This window comes from Pteropus alecto, unplaced genomic scaffold (genome assembly GCF_000325575.1).
Source record: "Pteropus alecto unplaced genomic scaffold, ASM32557v1 scaffold39, whole genome shotgun sequence".
NCBI classification, from domain to species: domain Eukaryota; kingdom Metazoa; phylum Chordata; class Mammalia; order Chiroptera; family Pteropodidae; genus Pteropus; species Pteropus alecto.
Window position 1 is genome coordinate 7,976,215 of NW_006443568.1, and position 21,109 is coordinate 7,997,323.

Genomic DNA, 21,109 nt, shown 5'->3' on the forward strand with positions numbered 1-21,109 from the left:
AGCCCCTGGGCAACGAAAAGAGGCCGTGTGTGTGTGTGTGTGTGTGTGTGTGTGTATGTGTATGTATGTGTGTGTCTGATAGCTTCTGGGGGTATCCCCTGGGCGACGAAAAAGAGGCCGGGGTCCGACGTCTGCGGGTAGATGGCGAGTGTGGCCAACGAAGTACCTGGGCGCGCGCAGAGTTCCCCAAGTCCGCGGAGTCGAGGGCTGGCTTAGGCCGGCCTTCTTGGGCTCGACTTAACCGTCTTGGCCCCCGTTTATATTCTGAACGGAAGGACTTTCTACTTAGTCCTCTGTGATGAGTTGTATTAGTGGTTATTTCTGCCATTCGCGAATGCCAGGCACTGTGCATTATGCTAGGTAGGCATCATCTCCATATAAAGGTGACAAACCTTTATATGGAGGTTTAGCTGATGAAATAATTTGTTCTGCGTCTTACATCAGGTAATAGCTTGGTATTGTGTTAGGACGGGAATAAATTTGTTCAGAGCCTCGTTTACTATGGCATTTCCAGCTCCTACTACGTAGTGGTTAGTAAGTATTTGTTAAGTACATTAATGAATGAGTAAATGAAAGAAAAGCATGCCATTTGGAATCAGGACCTCAGATTGGATTAGCGCAAGGCAGTTAGTTAACTTGACTTGAATTATTTCAAGGCACTGATTTTGGAGATCTTCAGTTTCTATGTCTGTAAAACGAGAGTTAATAAAACGACTTTTTATGAAGGTTAATGAAGATAATGTATAAGAAAGGGTTTCATAAGCAGAAGCATTTCTCTAAGACGTAAAGCTGAAGATGGAGCTCTTAGGTTGGCATGGATTTGAGGACTGGAGTTGCTCTCCATCAGGCTGTGAGCTACTCAAAGGAAAGCATATCACTTTCATCTCTGGTATTTGTAGTTTCTTGTTACAAGTAGTGCCTGTTACATAGTAGTTTCTCCAAAGTATTGAATTTTAAAACAGAAATTAGCACATCCTTCATAGTATGTCCTTTTCAGATGTCTCACTTGGAAGTGTTGATACACTGGTACCAAAGTTTATTGGCTTCCAATGACTACTCAGCAATTATAGTGGAACTTATTTCACTTACCAACTATTATTAAAAAAAAAAAAAAAGCTATCCTGGTTTGTTTGAATTGGATGGGAAAAAGTACCTAAAGAAGGACTTTTCAATCATCCTTTCACCAATGTTTATTGAGTACCTGACATGTGCTAGTATACTGTTTAGGTGCTGGAGATATGGTAATGAACAGCAAAGAGAAAAATCCTGTCTTCATTTCATAGAGTTTGCATCCTATAGAGAAGGATAAACAATAAACAGATAGATGTACAATATAATATCAGGTAGTGATTTAAATGCTATGAGGAAAAATAAATCTGGTAAAGAAGATAGAAAGTATTGAGGGGGGAGTGGCATGTTATTTTAAAAAAGCAATGAGGGAACATGCTGAAAAGGAATGGCTTTTTCCTGAATGTTACTGAAATTCTTTCCAAACTTGTTTGGTGAGAGGAATAAAGATGGTAAATAACATACCAGGCATTCATTTCAACTAGCATTCCAACTTTGACAGTGGCACTAGGGAAGTCTTTGTGGGACTGCCTGGTGTCTGTTCTCCTTAGCCTTGTCTTCAAGTCTGGAATTTTTCTAACTCTTAGAGTTTGGTAGGCAGTTATTTGTGCCCTCCCACATACTTTTTAAATGCTGCTTTTAGTATATATTTCAGTGCAATTGTATTTTTCCTTAAAAAAAGTTGTAAATAAAATATGAACACACGTAAGTACATTTTAAATCATTAGAGTGGAAGCTCTTTGTAGGTGGTGGCTGTGACTTATTTTTTTTTGAGTCTTCTTGATACCTGCTCTGGAATCAATGTTCAGGTTAAAATTCTGGTTTACAAGTTGGGTAATTGGGAGCAAGTTAGTTAACGTCTCTAAGTCTCACCTTATCTGTGAAATGGGGAAAATAGTAGTATCTACTGTATAGGATCATTGAGGGGAATAAATCTGTGTAAAGTTTTTACAGTATTAAAATTCACGTCTATGGCCACGCCACCCTGAAAATGCCCGATCTCGTCTGATCTCGGAAGCTAAGCAGGGTCGGGCCTGGTTAGTACTTGGATGGGAGACCACCTAGGAAGACCAGGTGCTATAGGCATTAAAAAAATTCACTAAATGAATTTGTTCAAAGTGGTTAGCAAAAAAGCTTGCACACGTAGACTCACAAATGTTTGCCGAACATGTCAGTGAGTAACTTGTTAAAATGACAATTCAGAATTTATATTTGAGCTTTACTAATGAAGTTTCTATCCCTTTTATTTTAGGTGAAACAAATAGAGAAGAGAGATTCAGTTCTAACATCTAAAAATCAGATTGAAAGATTGACCCGTCCTGGTTCCTCCTACTTTAATTTGAACCCATTTGAGGTGAGCTGTCTGACATTGTGGCCTGCTGATGGGGAGTTTTGCATAGTTGAAAGTAGACTTACATCAGAACACACACCTAATTTGTATCATAGTTGGAGTTGAACTTGGGTGGGTTTATTGTGAACAGAGCTTGAGAGGCAGCATGTTATAGAAAGTGAGATGGTCTTTGCCCTATTAATTATTCCATCATCTTTTAGCAACCCAAATATATATGGATATATTTTTCAGATATGAAAGGATAAGCTAGCCTTGATAAATTTAGGCTTTTTAGTATAATTTGCTTGATAAAACTTTTGTATCATCACAATAAAAAATATGAAAAAAACTAACAACCAAAAAATGATCATAAGCTTATAGACAAGCAAATATATTTTTGAGGTTTCCTTAGTTTTATACACTTTTCCTGATTATAGTAAATCATACTATTAAAATTTGAAATATAAAGAAAGCAAGAATAAATAATCATGTATAATTCTACGTAAGAGAAATAACCACGTCTAACTATCTATACTTAGACTGTTTTTTAAAAAAGTTTTATTTAGAAACAGAGAAGATCATATTCTTCATGCTATTTTAAATGCTGCATTGTTATATAAAATATTTTTATACATTTTTTAAAGCCACTGTAATTATTATTTAAATAATTCCTTTATTGTAGGATATTTAAACTAGCTTCTAATTGTTCACAGTTATAGTTTAAAATGAATATTGTTACTGCTTATAAAAATAACATTTATTGAGCACTTATAAAAAACTTTTATTGTGGCATAAAATTAACCATTTAACCCATTGTAGGTGTAGAGTTCAGTAACATTAAGTACGTTCACAGTGTTGTACAACCATCACCACTATCTGTTTTTAGAATTTTTTTCATCATTCTAAATAGAAATTCCAATAACTCCCCATTCCTCTTCCTCGTTTCTCCAGCCCTTGGTAACCTCTATTCTGCTTTCTGTTTATGAATTTGTCTTTTCTAGGTGGTTCATATAAGTGGAATCATACATATTTGTCTTTTTGTGTCTGACTTATTTTACTTAGCCTAATATTTTTAAGGTTTATCTGTTTTTTGAAGAGTAATTTTTTTAAGAATTTTTTTCATTTAAAAATAATCTCAGATTTGTAAAAAGGTTGCAAGTACACTCTGAACACTTACATGAACTATTTGAGACTAAGTTGTCAATAATGATGCCCCATCACCCTGAAATACTCATGTTTTTCCTACAAATAACATTCTCCTACTGAACTATAATATAACCAACAAAATCAGGAAATGAATATCGATACAATATTACCATGTAATCCTCAGACCCCATTCAAATTTGCTAATTGTCTCAATAATAACCTTTATAATAAAAGGATCCAGTCCAGAATCTCCTGTTATATTAGTTTTCATGTCTCTTTAGTCTCCTTCAGTCTGGAACAGTTCCTCAGTCTGTCCTTGACTTTCATGACCTTGAAAACATTTCTGAAGGTTACAGGCTAGTTATTTTGTAGTGTATCTCTCAACTCGAGTTTATCTGATGATTCTTCATGTTAGGATTGGTTTATGCAATGTTGTCATGAATATCACAGAAGTCATATTGCATTGCATTCTTCTCTTTACAACCTATAAAGTGGTATGTGATTTTGATTTATTGCTTTACTAATGTTGTTAACTTGATTGTTTAAATAGGTGCCCGCTAGGTTTGCTCATAAAGTTCCTTTTTTTCCCTTTGTAATTAATAAGTTTTTTATGGGGAGGTACTTTGAGACTTTGTAAATATCTTGTCCTTATCAAAGTTTCAATTAATTCATTTATTTGTCAGTAAGGACTTGGGGTTTCCTAATTTATTCAATGGGTTATATTTAGAAATCATTTATTTTGATGCTCAAATTGTCCCAAATTTGGCCAGTGGGTTACCTTTCAAGCCAGCTCCTATCTTTTTTGATATGTCTTCATCATTCTTTGATTACTAAGCATTTGTGTACTTTTCCTGACCCAGCCTGGAATTAACAATCATCAAGGAGCCCTGGTTCCTTTTAGTGAAGAATGTCAGGGGTGGAGAGGAGAGAGACTATCTGTGTGTGTGCACACACACGCATTTACATTCAATTGTAATCCAACACCATAAGATTTACTCTAGCCCCTCCCCGCCCCCATGTTCATAGTTCTCTTTTCTAGTGAGAAATCTGGCTCCCACTACCTTTAATGTATATTTACTTAATTGATTCTACTGTATCAACTGATCTCTCGTTGCTAGTTCTCTCATTGCTAGTTTTCTCAAATGAATGCCCTTACCCTGCTTTCCTCTGACACCAACACCAGGCTGCCTCACTGTGCAAAAAAACCCTTCTCTCCACACCTGAGTTCAAAATTCCCATGCCAGGCCGCCCTTCCATGTGGGTATGTTTTTCACCTGGCTCTGGTTCCTTCCTTGCACCTGCCCTCCACCTGCTGGAGGCTCTTTTCATTCCTCTTGGGCTCCAGCATCCTCTCCACCAAGCAGGCACCCTTCCTGCCCTGCTGTGGCTTTGACACCCTGTGTCAGGCTACCTTCCTCTGGGAATACCCTCTTCATCTTACTTGGGCTTTGACTGCACACCCCCCTGCATGGAGGCCCTCTTCCCTCTGCTTAGATTTCAACTCTCTGTGCCAGCCATACTTCACACAAATGCTCTCTACACCCTGCTAGGGCTCCAGCACCTTGCATTGAGCTGTCCTTTTACATTGGATGCCTTTCTGCATGGGCACTCACTTCACTGTGCAGAAGCTTCCACTCCTTTTGGTGGAGATGTCCTTGCTTGGGCTCCTGTACCCTGTGTCAGGCCACCTCTCCTTCTGGACACTCTTGCCCTGCTTGGTCTCAAACACCCCATGTTGGGCTATATTTCCATGGAGATGCCTTCCCCATTCCTCTTGGGATCTCATACCCTGCATTGGGATACCCTCCCATGTTGCCAGTCTCACCCTGCATAGGTTCTAACACCTTTGCCAGGTTGCCTGTCTAACGCTCTATGCCAGGATGCCCTCTCAACCCACTTTGGCACTCCGTATTGGGCTACCCTTCTATGTGGATACTCTTCTCACTGTGTGACTGGCCACCATTCCCAGTGTGGTCACCGTCTTCTCTTCTTCATTCCAGGTGGGCTGTGACACCCTGCTCTTGGGTCATCTTGACTCCCCACCCAGAGCAGATGTGTACTTTGTCGGCTCTGCCTAATGTATTTGGATTACATTGCTCAGAAAGGAAAGGGGAAGATGAAAAACTTAAGGGTATTTTTAATAATGATTTGGAGAAGACATAAGGGAGATAATTTGAGAGGTAACAAAGAATTTGATGGTATGTTCTATTTAGTCGTACTTTTAATTGAGCATGAAAGGGGGACAAGTAATCATATAACTTAGCCATTTATTTGTTAAGGTAATTAGTGTTTCTGTGGAGATCTGATTGACAGGTTGTCAATCAGATTTCTGTGGAGATCTGATTGACAGAAGTGACAGATTGTTGGGACCAGTATGAGGGCTAGGATTTTAATGCCCTACTACATACCATGGTTTTGGAAGTGGAACTGCACTTCCATAACTCCTGTTCTGAGTATAGGAAGTATATTTGGATGTATAAAGATAGATGGTGAGGTTGGCACACTCAAGAATGTGTGAGATTGTGTTTGGGTGGGACTCCATGATTGTCCATTAAAATTTTATCTTTTCTGTTTCATACAAATGTGCTGGCCACTTTATAGAGTCGGTGTTATAAAGTTGCTTTTTGACTCGAGTCAGAATTAGGTGTTTCTAGCAATTTAGGAAATCAATGATGACTTTTCATGCAAGAACTACTGAGACATCTAAATGAATCAGATTTTTCTACAGAGGTAGACAGACTGATCTTTTTCTGATGAGTTGAAGTAATGCAGTAATAGTTGTCATCTCAGCTATCACTTGAAATGTGAATAATCTTCCTGTACACCACTTTACTGAGTAGCAGGTAGAAAAGGGAAAAATTAGACGGGGAATCCTTTTCCAGGGAGCAGATTATTTCCTTTCCTGCCATCTCGACAGCTGTCTATTTGGACACATTTCTAATCTTAAGCCGTTTTACAATCATCTTTTTTATGCATTCTACGATTATTTTGGGGTTAAGGGACCTTCCTGCTTCCTTCTATAAGCTTAGATGAACCTGTGCCCCTGATTGTACCCTTTTCATGTTCCTTCTTTTGATTTAACTTTAAGGCCCCAGCAGGCAGTACCACAGACTTTATTTTCTGTTTATCTTATTCAGCACCTTGAGAAAAAAGGTGTTTATCTCACAGGACTCTGAAACTTGCATATTATTACCATTTCAGAGAATTCAAGTGTGATCCAAGACTGGATTCCTCTTTTAAGTAGAAGATCCCGAAAAGAGGAGACTATTATAGTTTATTTGAGTTTGGGAACTTACATAAATACCACAGTCAAGTATTTTTATTGCTGTGATGATTAACTCTTTGTGTTCCAGGGCTGTGGGTTTCTCATTGCAGTATCCCTAAAGTGTGAGACACAGTAGGAATTTTGGAAAAACCTTCCAAGGATATGAATATTCTTTGTGCTTCCTCGGAGCTATATTGATATGGCATTTATAATTTTCATAAGAATTACTTGTTTATTCCTTCCCTGCTGGACCTTAAATTTGATGAAAACAGTAGTGAGCGCAGTTTCTAGCAACCTTTGTGTCCTAAAAGTTGGTACTGAATGTGTAAAGCTGGCTTCAAAGAGCTTTGGGCCTCAGGTGTAGGCCTATTGTCTTCACTGTGTTTCATGGCCATTGCCAACTCTTAAAGATAGAAAAGGAGTTGGATTAGCTTTGAAGGCACTCGGCGAATTTTATTGCTAGCGTACATGATGATATAATTCTTGGAAAAATAACTTTTGGGCGGTGTGTGTATATTTTTGTATGAATACATACCTTCTTTTGCCAAATCATCTGAAAGGAAGCTGCTGACATTGTGATGCTTCATGCCTAAATACTTTAGCATGCAGCTCTTCAAAAGCAAGGACACATTTCTTTTTTATTAATTAATTTTTTAAATGGTGACATTGGTTAACTAAATCCAATAAGTTTCAGCTGTACACTTTAGCAGTAAGGCATATATATATTTACACTGTGTGTTTACCTCCCATAGTTAGATTTCTTTCTGTCACCACATATTTGACCCCCTTTACCTCATCTACTTCCTCCCTCCCCCTTACCCCCCTACCCTTTGGTAACCACTAGTCTATTGTCCATGTCCGTGAGTCTCTGTCCTGTTCGTTTGTTCCTTTTAGGTTTATATCTCACATATAAGTGATATCATGTGATTTTCAACTTTTTCTGTCTGGCTTATTTTGCTTAGCATGATTATCTCGAGGTCCATCCATGTTGTTGCAAATGGCAGCAAGGACACATTTCCTCATAACCACAACACCATTGCCACACTTAAGAAAAACATTAATTCAGTATCATCCAGCATAGAGTCCACATGCAAATGGCCCCAATTGTCCCCGAAAACCTCAATTATAGCTTTTTTTTTTTTTTTAACTTGGGAACCAATCAAGGTTTATAAGTTATATTTAGCATGATTAATTCTAGGCTAGTTTTATTGGAGGCGCGCGCGCGCGTGCGTGCGTGTGTGCGTGAGAAAGAGAGAGGTTTTACAGCAGAGAGAGAGACAGAGCGCGCGCGCTTACACCTGGGGTTTGTTGATTTTGGTTTGCTCTAATACATTCCTTTTCACCAGAACCAAGGTATGTAAGGTTCTTCTCTGAGTATTTATGTACATATAGTTATCTCCCTTTATCTGTAAATCTTATATGGCTGCATTCTTCCTCTCGAGTGACTTTTTCCCAATGCCTTTCTTCCTTGGGAAGGTATGAAGGCGTGCACTGACTCCTGAAAATTTTTTGTTTTGAAGTTCTTCCTTCTCCTACATGCCCAGTTGTGTCCCTAGCATTTGAGAATGGGTATGCTCTCGTCATAACCTTAAAGTCTGTTGAATGCAATGGTGATTCAGCTTCATTGCCTACTGTTATAGGTGGACCGTTTGAATATTTTGAAAGCTTGCTATAAATCTTGACATTACTAAGACCCTGTAAACATCTGACTAAGCTTAGCAAATTACTTTTCAGTTTTAATTTCTCTGATATGCATTTTTCATTTCAAGATTTATTTTCATTTTTTTATCTTTACCCCCCTTAATAACTGATCCTCAGTTCTACTAGCTTCAAAGGCAGTTATTTCTAACTGTAATTATTATTTTGTATCAGTTCTGCTTAAACTTTTCATGTGATTCAAATCAACTGGGGATCTTATTAAAGTGTTGATTTAGGATGTAGTCACACTAAAGGGGGACCTGCTCTTCTGCATTTCTAATAAACCCTTCTAACTCTCTATCCTTTCAACACCTTTCTCTGGCCTTGAATATCAAGTAAACATAATAGGTGCTGTGTTGAGTCCATGGACTACACTGTGAAATCATCTGCTTTAATTGTATATCTTATAACATTCTCCTTCTAAAAAGGCATTTATTTTATGGTAACTAAAAATATGTTTCTCTTGCATGTTTATCTTTACATTTCTAGTATATGTGTGCAGCAGGCAGTAACTACTATGTAAATATTTGAATGAATGTCTGTATTTGTGTTGATAGGGTTAGCATCCTGGATGAGGAATGTCAACACCAGGATACCTAGGCTTGGAGAAGAATGATTAACATTATTTTTTAAGGCAGAGTTGCTCAAAAAAAAAATACAGATGTTTCTGCCATTTGGAATCAGACTTTTCTAGAGAGGGCCCCGGGAGGACGCACTGATCACAGGTTTCCACAGGTGATTCTGATGTTCACTCTGGGCTGAGAACTGTTGGGCCATGTAAATTATAGATGTAAAGTAGAGCCAAGTGGGCATTTTGGATTGAGGTGAAAATTAGGTAGCCAGCGTAACTTTTTCCCTGTTGAGTTCTGTGCTTTCTCCACACTTGCAAAGATAAGTAGGGGTTTAGCGGGTGGGTACTTAATGACTGAGGGAGAAATGCAACATTTTCTCATTGTCTGGAAACATGTCTCTGGGTATAGGGGAAATTATTTTTCTGATGGGGTAAAAGTAACTGCTGTATTAATTGAGAACCCTAAAACAGTATAGTTATTATTTTATTGATTTGCTGATTTATATTTCTTGATCATTTTTTAGAACTGTGCGCTAAGTACTGTTCCAGAATGCTGAGTACTATTATAGATGTTTATAATATGTATAATTATTGGGTACGTGTTAAATTTATAAATTCTTTTAATTTCTATTACAGTTTTGATTTTGATTCTTTCAGGTTCTTCAGATAGATCCTGAGGTGACAGATGAAGAAATAAAAAAGAGGTTTCGGCAGGTATGGTCCTAGTTCCCTGTGATGGATGCAGTTTGAACCTTTTGAAAGTGCGAGCACGTGATGATTCTCTTAGAAGTTGGCATACAATTTTTGGGCCAAAATATAACCTTTTTTTTTTTTTTTTTTTAAACGTAAAGCTATGTAACTTTTAGATAAAAAGCCTCATTGTGACATAAAATATTAAATAATGACCATAGCTTACCTCTGAATTGAATGAATTTTATTCCAAATAGAATCTTTCCAGCCCCTTAATTAAGAGGGAGAAGTGCAAAGTAGAATAGTAGAGCTTCACATGGAGTCATACTTAATCCTCTGGCTTCCAGGAGAGAACGTGTTAAATGATTTGTGCAGTTTTTTAATTCTTAAAACCCCATTCCTCATCAATTTTCTTTTGCAAATTTAAATGAATACCCAAGAGATAACTAGTTTAATATAAGGAGTGCTTTCTGGAAATTCTCTAGGAGAGGAGATCCACAACCTCTGATTCTTGTTCGTTCTAATGTTTAATAACTTGAGCTACAAAGTTTTATGGTAGCCTTTTTAAAGACCCTTCTAGTTTTGACACCTGAATAACTCTCCAGCCTTTCCTTCTGTGAGTTGAATAATCAGAGTTCCTGTAATCTGCCTTTGCAAATTGGGTTTTCTACATATTTCATGTCTTCTTTTTTTTTTGTACTTTCTCCAGTTTCTTTATATCTTTTATGTTCTACATATTCAAAAGGGCTTGATCAATGCTGAATATTCTCAGATCCTGCATGACATACTTGGTTTTATTTTTATTTTTATTTTTATTTTTTTTAAGTTTATTGGGGTAATTTTGGTTAATACAATTATATAATTTTCGGATATACATTATAATTTTACATCTATATATTCTATTTCTATTGTGTAATTACCACCCAGAGCATACTTGTTAACATCCAGTGTTATGCTTGCTTTTTCAATACAGTAATTGCCCCCATGTTGCTGATTCATAATCATCTAATGATGTACTATTAAACCAAGATTTTTTTATCTTTGCCTACTCAATCATTTCCCATTATATAACTATATTTTTTTCTTCCTGAGTTCTACTCTGCACTTATACTCAGCTTTTTTCCTTTTTCTAAAATTTCAAGTTTCCTAATGTTATGTATTAGCAGTCTTTTTCAATTTAATAAGCAAGCAGTCAAATCCATAGTCAAAACAATGTTTTACGTACTTATGCAAATAACTCAATAAGAATTCTTATTTAGCCATTATTATGACCTAATAGTTAACATAACCTGGAGCTATATGACTTGAATTTTGATCTTGGTTGTACCTCTTATAAGCAGCTTGAACTTGGGCTAATTTCTTTCAACCTTTCTGTGCCTCTTACTTCAATTGTGGAATGAACAGAATGATGATGTCTACTCCTGGGGTTGTTATAAGGACTTAAATGAGTTAATACAGAGAAAGCACGTACAATAGGGCTTGGCATATATTATTTCTCTTTATATGCTAACTGTTGTCTGTGTTAGACAGTATGCTAAGTTCTTTACTTGGGTTATTTCATTTTATCCTTAAAACAACCCAGTGAGATGTAGGTACTGAGTATTGTCCACCTTACTGAGGAGGATGCTAAGGCAGAGGCGGGTTAAGTGAATTGCTCAAGGTCTCACAGCTGGTAGTGAGTGAAGTTGGAATTAGACCCTGAGATTCTGTCTTCAGTAATGCAGGATTTAGCCTCCTGTGTTCTAGTTAGTTGGTTTCTGTCTGTTAATGACAGTAGGTCAGTAGTCCTTAACTGTGGCAGTCTGAAAGAATCACCTGTGGAGCTTTTTGTTTTTTAATTTTAACATAAAAAATATTTAGTTATATGCATCTTTAAAAGAAAGAGTAGAGCAGTCAACTCCCATGTACTCACCATCTATATGGAACAGTTTGCTTCGTTAACTATATGTTTTTGGTTGAATTGTTGAAAAATAAATTATAGACGCCACGGTACTTCACCCCTAAATACTTCAGGATGAATCCCCCCAAATAAAAAAGGACATTTTTTTGCATAACTTCTATCACACCTAACAAAATTAACACGAATTTCTTACTATTATCTGATTCCCAGTCTAGTAGAGATTTAACAAGTACAGATGCCAGAGACTGATTCAGAAGTTCTGAGGGTAGAAAGCACTCCTCTGTATTTTTTTTAAAATGTCACAGAATTGGAGCACAACTAGCAGTGAGAACCATGGCTTTATATTAGGAGTTCTTTTCGGAAATAGACTATGTTTCATACCTGTTTCATCCTCTTTAGTGCTCAGAATAAGGAACCTAACAGGAACTCAACTACTTTTAAATGTCCCTCTCAAGTCATCACAATATCTTCATAATTCTAGGCTTACATTTATTCTCTACTTTGTGATTAAAACCCTCAATATTTCCCAGTTGTGCATTTATCTTTTGGTGCTTGAATTTTGTATTTCTGGGCATATTAATTTTTAAAAAATGCCTCTGGCTAACAGTCTTTTTTGCCATAGTACCTTAGAGCTTTTGGTTGTAAAGAGTGCAGACAAAGAATAAATGTTCTTTTTATTGACAAACCTAACCTTTCTCTTATAGTTGTCCATACTGGTGCATCCTGACAAAAATCAAGATGATGCTGACAGAGCACAAAAGGCTTTTGAAGGTATTTGTAGATTTACCTGCTTCTGAATAACATACTGTCAATGTTAGGGACTAACTGTTCCTTGTCCTGGATCAAGAAAAGAATGTTATAGTTTTGTCTTCTGGTCATGAAGAAGTTGTGGTTTTCAGTAGAACAGTTGTCATTCCAAAGCAGAATACTACTGTTTAAGAAATAAACCTTAACTTTGTTAAAACTTATGTGCCAACAAAGACTGTTATTGCATAGGATCATTTTTTTTTTCTTAGAACATAAAAAAATAATTGGCAGTATTTTATCACTGAATTAAATCTAGATGTGGTATATTTAGCCTTGAGTGTATATTTAACTTTTTCCAAGGCTCTCAAGGAAAGTCATTGCTATAGTTGTATATTTTTAAATTAGTTTAACAACAGTAAATAATTTAACAAAGTAGGGAATGCTTTTAGACGGCACAAGTCCATTTACACTGAGTATAGTTCAGACTTGCAGAGGGTGTTTGCAGAAACAGTTAACTTCAATGTTTTGCATTAGCTGTGGACAAAGCTTACAAGTTGCTACTGGATCAGGAACAAAAGAAGAGGGCCCTGGATGTAATTCAGGCAGGAAAAGAATACGTGGAACACACTGTAAGTATTTATAGTGCCGCTGTGTTTATAGGAAGTATTAGCAAGCCTTGGGCACGTCGTAGGAGGGTAAATGCTGACATAGCAATGCCTGCTGGCATGATTGTGACTGCTTATGTGGTCTCCAGCACTTTGTTGTGGTGATCATGAATAGTGTGTGCCTAAAGCTATAATTCACCCCTAAAGCTCAAGATGAGGAGTGGCTAGGATACTGCTCCATCCTCTTTCCTTACCAGTCCTGTGTTGTGGAGAAAGGGCTTTTCTTGTCCTCTCTGTACATGTCACATTACCCCATTATGAGAGTGGAAAAATAGCCGTGGTGACACTTGGCCCTTGATTTTTACCTTGTCCCTGTGAAGGGGTTGGAACATGGGCTTGAAATAGTCTGGCAAGGGGATATGAGTAAGTGTTCTAGAAAAATAGGAGGAGCTACATGTCTGTGATAACAGGGAAGGACTCAATTGAAATAAATTTTAGTTAGAGCTGGTGTTATTTTTTGATTTGCATTACCTAAATCTGAGTGGTGGGAAATGTTAAGGTGGTTTGCTTGAGGTAAGAAAGGTTGTTGCTTTAATTTTTTCCTTGCTGGGGCAAGAATCTTGAGGCCATTTATAAGAGCAATGTTAATTGGAAATGAATATGGATGTGACCTTTCTTTAACTTTGGAATCTGAAACAGATTTTATAACCAATAATAATAATGAGTCCAATTTAGATGAGGAAAATGAGTACAAAGAGGAGATGGATGGCCATAACTGTGACCTGCTGGTCATGTGTTGGAAATGGCACCTGTAGGCCCAATTCTGGTAAAAATCAGAAAGCTACCTGACAATTTGTCCTTGAGTCATTGTGGTCGTGATAGTTACCCTTTCTGTGTATTTCATCTGTAAAGGAGCCATCCATCTTCAGTCTTTCTGACCACAAGGTGGCAGTGGGGCCTTTCTGAGCTTGGAAAGCTCTTGGCTTTTTGCAGCTGTAATACACCAAATGATTATGTAAATGGGTATATTTAATTTTTTTGGATCTCAATGGTTGCCAAAGTGATAAAAAAACCAAAAAACAAAACACCAATTAGCATGATGTGAAAATTATTGGTTTATAGGGGTTTCGCAGTGAAAATGATCAATAATACAGTTGTAGTAATGCCAGAAAAACAATACTTAACATATTCTGTAGCTTTTTCTAAAACATGACAAATGTATTTTCTTTGCTATAAACACGTAACTACAAGCTGTGAAAGATAAATGGCTTATGTGTTGAATTTATCAAAGGCTCTTTCTATCTGGCCTAGGATTTGGTGAGGTGGGGACAGCTTCCTCACTGGTCCCTTTTCATCCTTCCAGATAGACTGGATTTTTAGGTGAGGTTAGAGAAAGAACTCCAGTTCCCTGTTTTCCTTGATTGCATTGCTGTTTTGGATGGGAGGGCAGCGGCTCATCATTTTTCAATGCAGGCTTTTTGTTACACCCATACATAGAGAAAAGTGCACATGTCATGTGTGGTGCTTAATGGATAGTCTCAAAGTACAGGTGCTCATTTTCTGATGAAAAAAATTCTTTTTAGGTGAAAGAGCGAAAAAAGCAATTAAAGAAGGAAGGAAAACCTACAAATGTGGAGGAGGATGATCCAGAGCTGGTGAGTTAAATGTGGTAAAAGTCACCTTATCTTGTGTGTTTGGGTTCACTGATTGGTGGGTTAAAGAGAGGGAAGCCTAAAGAATGATGCATACATGCTACAAACATTTTATTTTAATTTGAAATATTAAATTACACTCATTCATTCTTTTTAAAAATTCATTCTTTTTTGACATAGGGCTGTGGCCTTTTGAGTATGTGTCAGCTGATTGGAGTTTATAGTTGACTTTATTTTATGAAACACACACACAAAGCATTATCCATAGTTTCTAGCACTTTTAACGTATGTTAAAAATTTAGGTACGCATGCAAACCCAGAGTAAAATCCTAGATACTTATAATTTTTTTCTAGTATTTTCCAGATGTCTCACCTGTACCTAATTCAACAGCAGTTAATTTTAGGGACTCAGTGTTCATTGACTCTTTTCTAAAGCATTCTATTTAGTTTTAAAAGAAACAACAAACATTTGTTTTCGTAACCACATTCATCAATTTCTGTGATATTCAGATTATGTAAGTACAGTGGTAATTGCAGCTGCCACCCGACAGCTGTGCGAGTGACCTCAAGTGGCTCTTAAACAGCTGCCTACCAGCATATGTTCTCATCGTGCCCCAGGTGATAATTTACAGAGCTGTGATGGAGAGCATTGGGTAATCTGGTGGGTTATTTAGTGGAGGCAGGTTAGGAGAGAGATTCTACTTCAATGTTTATGTCTGATTGCCTCACTAGCCTGAAAAATTTAAAGTCATAATCTCGCCTCAATTTAGGTAAGTATGTAACTTACCCGTGTGCCTGACTTGTTTTTAAAGATTTATAGGGGAGAGGCCTTCTTGCTAGGGAAACTTCTTGCAACTTCTCTAGCTTCAGTGATTTTGCTAACAGTGACCGATCTCATCTTCCATGTGGTGACATTGCTTAAGAACTGTTAGGCCATATTTTCCACTAGCAACCTGTTTTGGGTTTACTCTGTTTCAGTATTTTAGTTTTTTCTCCTCAGTCTTAATTATTCTCTCTAGTACTACTTTTCTGAAGACTTTCTTATTAATGCTCCTTGGTTCTTTTAAAGTTGTTAAGAATCCTAACTTTTTTTAGTTGGAAAAAGCAGAAAAATAAAACCAGTAAAATGCACCTGAGCCATCAAAAACCCAGAAAACTATAAAAAATTAAAAATCACCAATAACTTTTTATCTAGGAGAGTTTAGAGCTTTTAACGATACTCATTTTTTACTCCTTTGATATTTGTCTTATTAGAGACTGGAGTTTTGTCAGCATCGCTTTCATTGAGCAGTGCCTGGCAGGGTAACAGCATTAAAAGAAGTGAGAAAATTCGAGACTCCTTTACTTTCTTTTATCTTCACACATTATTCTCTGCTCCATTGTGTCTGATTTTAGGATATAGGCCCTATGAAATCTGCATGATGGGTAATTTTCTATATTTCTTTGTATATTTAAAATACTTTGGGGAAAAAGTTTTAAAGACGGAGTTCTGGTTTTTTTTTTATCTAATGTGTTATCTATTTCTGTCAGTGTACTAGTTAGAATATAAATTCAGCTGCATCATCTGAGACCCAAAATGTTGGTGGTTTGAACAAGATAGCAATTTTGTTTTCTCACCTATATAATAGTCTTTGGGAAGATGGCCATTGGTATGGCAGCTGTGGACCATGTATTGTCCAAGGACTCTGTCTTCTCATTCTTGTGACTCTGCCAATACGGATATTGCCTCCAGTCCAGAATAGAGAAAGGGGGCAAGGAGGGATAAGCCTGCTTCTTCTAAGAATATTCCAGGAAGTTGCTACATCACTTTTCCTAATACCCCGTTGGCTAAAACTTAAATTACATGGCCATATCTAGCTACAAGGAAGTCTAGGAAACACAGGCTTTTAAGGTAAGGAATTTTAGATGGAGGGAGAACAGATAATGAGGTGAGGTGGACCAGGCGACAACTAGTAGCCCTGCCAGTCAATAGACCCCTAAGAGTGGTCTGCTTGCTAATATCTTCCTATCTCTAGCACCTATTTCTATGCCTAGCACAGAATAATTATAAAATATTTGTGAAAAGAATGAAGGTTATTTTTGCAAGGTCCTTGGAGGAAAGGGCCCTCCAAAATCTCAAGTGGTTATTGTAAACAGGTAGAACTTTTTCCTTATTGGTGCCTTTTATGTGAGTAAATTTTCTACGTATCATCTGCATGGTGAAAGTGGCAGAAAGATCTCATAGGTGGATCTGTTATTTATCTCCCAAGAGAGCATCATTAAATGGTTCTCTTGAAGACTCTTTTTTCCTTGCTGAGTTCTAATCTGCTTGTATCTTGGGCTCCATCTAAAAGTACTTGATTTAAGTTGCTGGTAAAACATTTACTTTAATTTTCTTTCATTCTTTATTTTCTTGTAGTTTAAGCAAGCAGTATATAAACAGACTATGAAACTCTTTGCTGAGCTGGAAATTAAAAGGAAGGAGAGAGAAGCCAAAGAGATGCATGAAAGGTATATCTCAAATTATTTACTTAAACAATGTCTAAATACAATGTCTAGATACCAACATTGCTCTTTGGGTATTTTGAAGGAATTATGTGATATGTCATGTAAGACAGTGATCCCCAACCTTTTTGGCACCAGGGACCAGTGATCATATGAGAATCTAATGATGATCTGAAGTGGATCTGAGGTGGAGCTGAGGCGGTGATGCTAGCACTGGGAAGCAGCTGCAAATACAGATTAAGTTTTGCTCACTTGTTCACTGCTCATCTCCTGCTGTGTGGCCTGGTTCCTAACAGGCCACAGACTGATACCAGTCTACAGCTCCGGGTTTGGGGACCCCTGACGTAAGAGACTGTCTCACATAGTAATCCGAAACAGCCAAACTTTTGAATCACCAGGTTAAGAAATTCTGACTTTTGGGAAGTATTGACTAGACCTGTCCTTAGGCGATTTCTAATCAAGAGGTCTGTTTGTTTTTTTCCTGATATCCTTGAATGAAATAGGCAGTTATTGAGGCCATTTGTTACTGAGGCCAGACCTTTTTGTGTAACTAGTGGCTGCAGCTTTGGTGATATGTAGTTGTACAGTGTAATCACTTACACGATGTTTATTGTCCTAAAATGTGGTTTCCCTGGCTCATCAGAAGTCTTGAGGTTAATTTAGTTTATATATTTTGTGTTGTTGAGTGGTGTTTAGCAGTAACTAGGTTTTGTTAATTGAGGTTGTGTGACATGTTCTTATTTTGGGGTAGGGTTTTGTGTAGAGATCCTCTTGAGTAAGAACCTCTGCTACTGTAATAGTCATTCTACCGAAGTAAGTGGCTTGGGTTCTCGAGATGGCTTTGCCAGTGGCTGAGCCCAGAACCTCTTATTAGTGTCTACTGGACTTTGATGATTTTATCTGTCTATCTGTGTGACGGGAGTTTATCTCTTGCCCCACAGTCTCATCTGCATGTTTTAGAATGAGACGTTCATGAAAGTAATTTGAGCCCTTTCCAGACAGCCGTCTTTGGAGAACCCTAGGGAACTGGTTTACTTTATATGCTTGCTTGTGTGCGGAGATGCCTTAACTTGTATGGTTAACACAATCTCTTAAGTATAAAATACTATGGTCTCCTTTTCCTCCTAGGAAGCGACAGAGGGAAGAAGAGATTGAAGCTCAAGAAAAAGCCAAACGGGAAAGGGAATGGCAGAAAAACTTTGAGGTAAATTTCTAAGGTGGCTAGGGATTCTTATTCCAGAGTATGAAAACTTCCTAGCATAGAAACTTGGTGCTTGGGGCATTCCCAGGACTCACTGGGGCGGGCAGGGAAATGGGATATGTGGGGAAGAGCCGGAGCTTTGGAGAATGAGTCTGGTTCTGGCTCAGCCACCTCTAAGCTCTGTAGCCATCGCATGAAGATCCCTGAATGGTGTTTTAGAGGTTGTGGTGGGCATAGCTGCCAAGTGTGTTCAAGAAAAATGATTTGTGCATTTAATTTAAGGAGCAAACATGGAGTTGTGCCCTACTTAGAGATCTTTTAGTAGAAACTGAGGTTCTTGTGACCCCAGTGTCCTGCCTCCAGAGAGACTTATGACTTTTGAACTTGATTTTTCTATGACACCCTTGTTACATCCTTCAGGTGCTCAGCTAGTATTCTGAATTAAGTAATATTTGGTCTTTTCTTCTATAACTTTTAGGTCTCAGAGTAGGGATTGGCTACCCAGAGCTGATGACTTTGTTTCTGTCCCACTGCGTGTATGAAAAGAAAAGGAATAGGCCCCACGATAAGGAGGAAGAAATCTTAGTGGCCCTCTCAGCACAACTGCCTAAGCTTTGTGCTGGCTTCGAGCCTCCATCCAGGTTTTGGTGGGGAGAAAGAAAGCTGCAGTGGAAAGGGTGGGGTGCTGCTTACTAGCTGTGTGGCTTCAAGAACATGATTTAACCTCTCTGAACTTGGTGTTGTCATTTGTGACATGCTGTGGCGTGACACACACTGTCAGCTTTTTGCGAGAATGGGAAATGGCAAATGCTAAATGTCTAGCCCAGAAGTCCCATCAAATGGTGGCCTCATTGTTGTGACCGATATTACTCATTTTGTCCCCTTCCAACCTGCGCCTGGCTTATCCTGCCTTCTAGGACACTTTTCCTGGGTCCATGGGCGTGGAAGAAAAACTCTGCTCTGTTGTTCTTAGATTTTTCCATAGGGTTGAGCTGGGCTACAGGGGGAATGGCAGAGCATGTTCAGGCCCTTCCTCTCATTAACTAGTTTCCTACTCCTCAAACTTGTTTTGTGCTTAGGAAAGTCGAGATGGTCGTGTGGACAGCTGGCGAAACTTCCAAGCAAATACAAAGGGGAAGAAAGAGAAGAAAAACCGGACCTTCCTGAGACCACCGAAAGTAAAAATGGAGCAGCGTGAGTGACCACCTCGGGTCACGGCCACAGAACCTTCCCCCAACTGTCTCTCCTCTTGCTTTGAAGGACTCATTCTTTCCTTCCGTTTCCACCCCAACATAGAGTAGTATTTGCTTTTTAGTCCATTTTGTTTTCAATACAATTTAATATCAATCAGAGTAATTCTTTTGTACATTGAAATGAGGGGCTCGGTTTAAAAAGAAACCTTCCCCCACCCCCTACCCCTAGGCCAACCAGGATTGGAAGGTGCCACCATTGGTGCTGCCTTCTCTTCCCATAGCCTGTAACTTAATGTTTTGTACTTCACTGAATTGTGATGATTAGAAACTTCGTGTATAGCTTGTGGAAATCATCCATTTAAACATATTGCTTAAAATGGTGTTGCCGTGACTTCAGAGACAAGCCTGGGCCACCTTAGGAAGCCCCTTTGCTTCAGTGTCTTGCTTCTGGGTGTGGCATCCTTGGAAGCCCCAGATCAGACAGGGAAGGCGGTGGGTGCCAAGCAGTCGCTGGATGCCCTGATATCCTGTGGCGTTTGGCATGTGCTCTCCCATCTGACCAGTCCTTGTGGCATGAAGCTCTGAGCCACCCAAACCTCTTCACTTTCCAAAGAGCTAGCAGTCCTCCATCCCATCCCAGTACCATTGTGTCCTAGCCTGTCTGCGTTCATTAGTGGTAATATTCTGTATGTGTAATAAATTTTTATACCCTAACCATTGATGTAGTTTTCTTTAGATATTATCCCAAGGTAGGGTCCCTTGTCTGGTTGGGTCCCTTGTCTGGCTTTGTCTTACCCTGAAATGCTTTGGAGTTCCGGCTCCCTACCACCTATTTGCTAAACTTTAGTTTCTTTATCTACAAAATGGGAGTATAGGTTACTGTAGCAGTTTTTAGGGAGGAGAAGCCATGACATATATAAGGCAGTTCCACAGTGCTCAGTGGGTGTTGCTAATAATATTTCTGTGTTCAATGAAGATACTGATTATTTTGAAGATTAAACGAAATAATGCTTGAAAGTACACAGCTTATTGTATATACTCAGATGTCCTGCTGGCTGTGAGAGACTGGATTAGCCCTTGAGAGGGACATAAGGTGAGAAATAGAAAGATGACACTTAAAATGTGAAGATATAAGAAACTGGGTGACTTGAAACAAGACTTTTTATAGTGTCTTGTAGACAAGAGGAACAATAATCACATGGCACTATGTCTTTGTAGTATCAAGAGATACTGCAACTTCGATTTGCTTCCCTATGGGAGGGAAGCTTGAGGGTCTTACTGTCCAAGTGCAACTGAGTGTATCCAAACTACAGATGAATTAGAGCACAGCGGGTAGAAGCGGGTTGGCTCTAGTTAAAACTGGAACAAAGCAGAAAGAGGGAACTGTTTTGTTACCTTGCAGAGTGATACATGTCATGAGGTAATACAGACTGTCCTGTGCTGGGAGCAGCAGCTGTCTCTTCTAGCCAGACAGAGTGACACTGCCTCACTCCAGCATGTGTGTGTACACACCCACCTCTTCCTCAGAGGTCCTGTGATGGTTAGAACCCAGAGGTTGA

At 38.3% G+C, this 21,109-nt stretch overlaps 1 protein-coding gene and 1 non-coding gene across 2 annotated transcripts in view; both read left to right on the plus strand.

Annotated features, from left to right (window-relative positions):
- DNAJC8 (DnaJ heat shock protein family (Hsp40) member C8) overlaps positions 1-20,264 on the plus strand; it is a 20,590-nt gene extending 326 nt beyond the window's left edge. Inside the window, exons 2-9 of the mRNA XM_006924346.3 lie at positions 2,321-2,422; positions 9,736-9,792; positions 12,373-12,439; positions 12,950-13,044; positions 14,604-14,675; positions 17,071-17,162; positions 18,285-18,360; positions 19,437-20,264. Of these exons, the coding sequence (XP_006924408.1) occupies positions 2,321-2,422; positions 9,736-9,792; positions 12,373-12,439; positions 12,950-13,044; positions 14,604-14,675; positions 17,071-17,162; positions 18,285-18,360; positions 19,437-19,559 (684 nt within the window). The 3' untranslated portion in view covers positions 19,560-20,264. The remainder of the gene's footprint in view (positions 1-2,320; positions 2,423-9,735; positions 9,793-12,372; positions 12,440-12,949; positions 13,045-14,603; positions 14,676-17,070; positions 17,163-18,284; positions 18,361-19,436) is intronic.
- LOC112473045 lies at positions 2,036-2,154 on the plus strand. Its single transcript, XR_003043882.1, has one exon. It is a non-coding gene; the product is annotated as a 5S ribosomal RNA (ribosomal RNA).
- Positions 20,265-21,109: the final 845 nt, after the last annotated feature.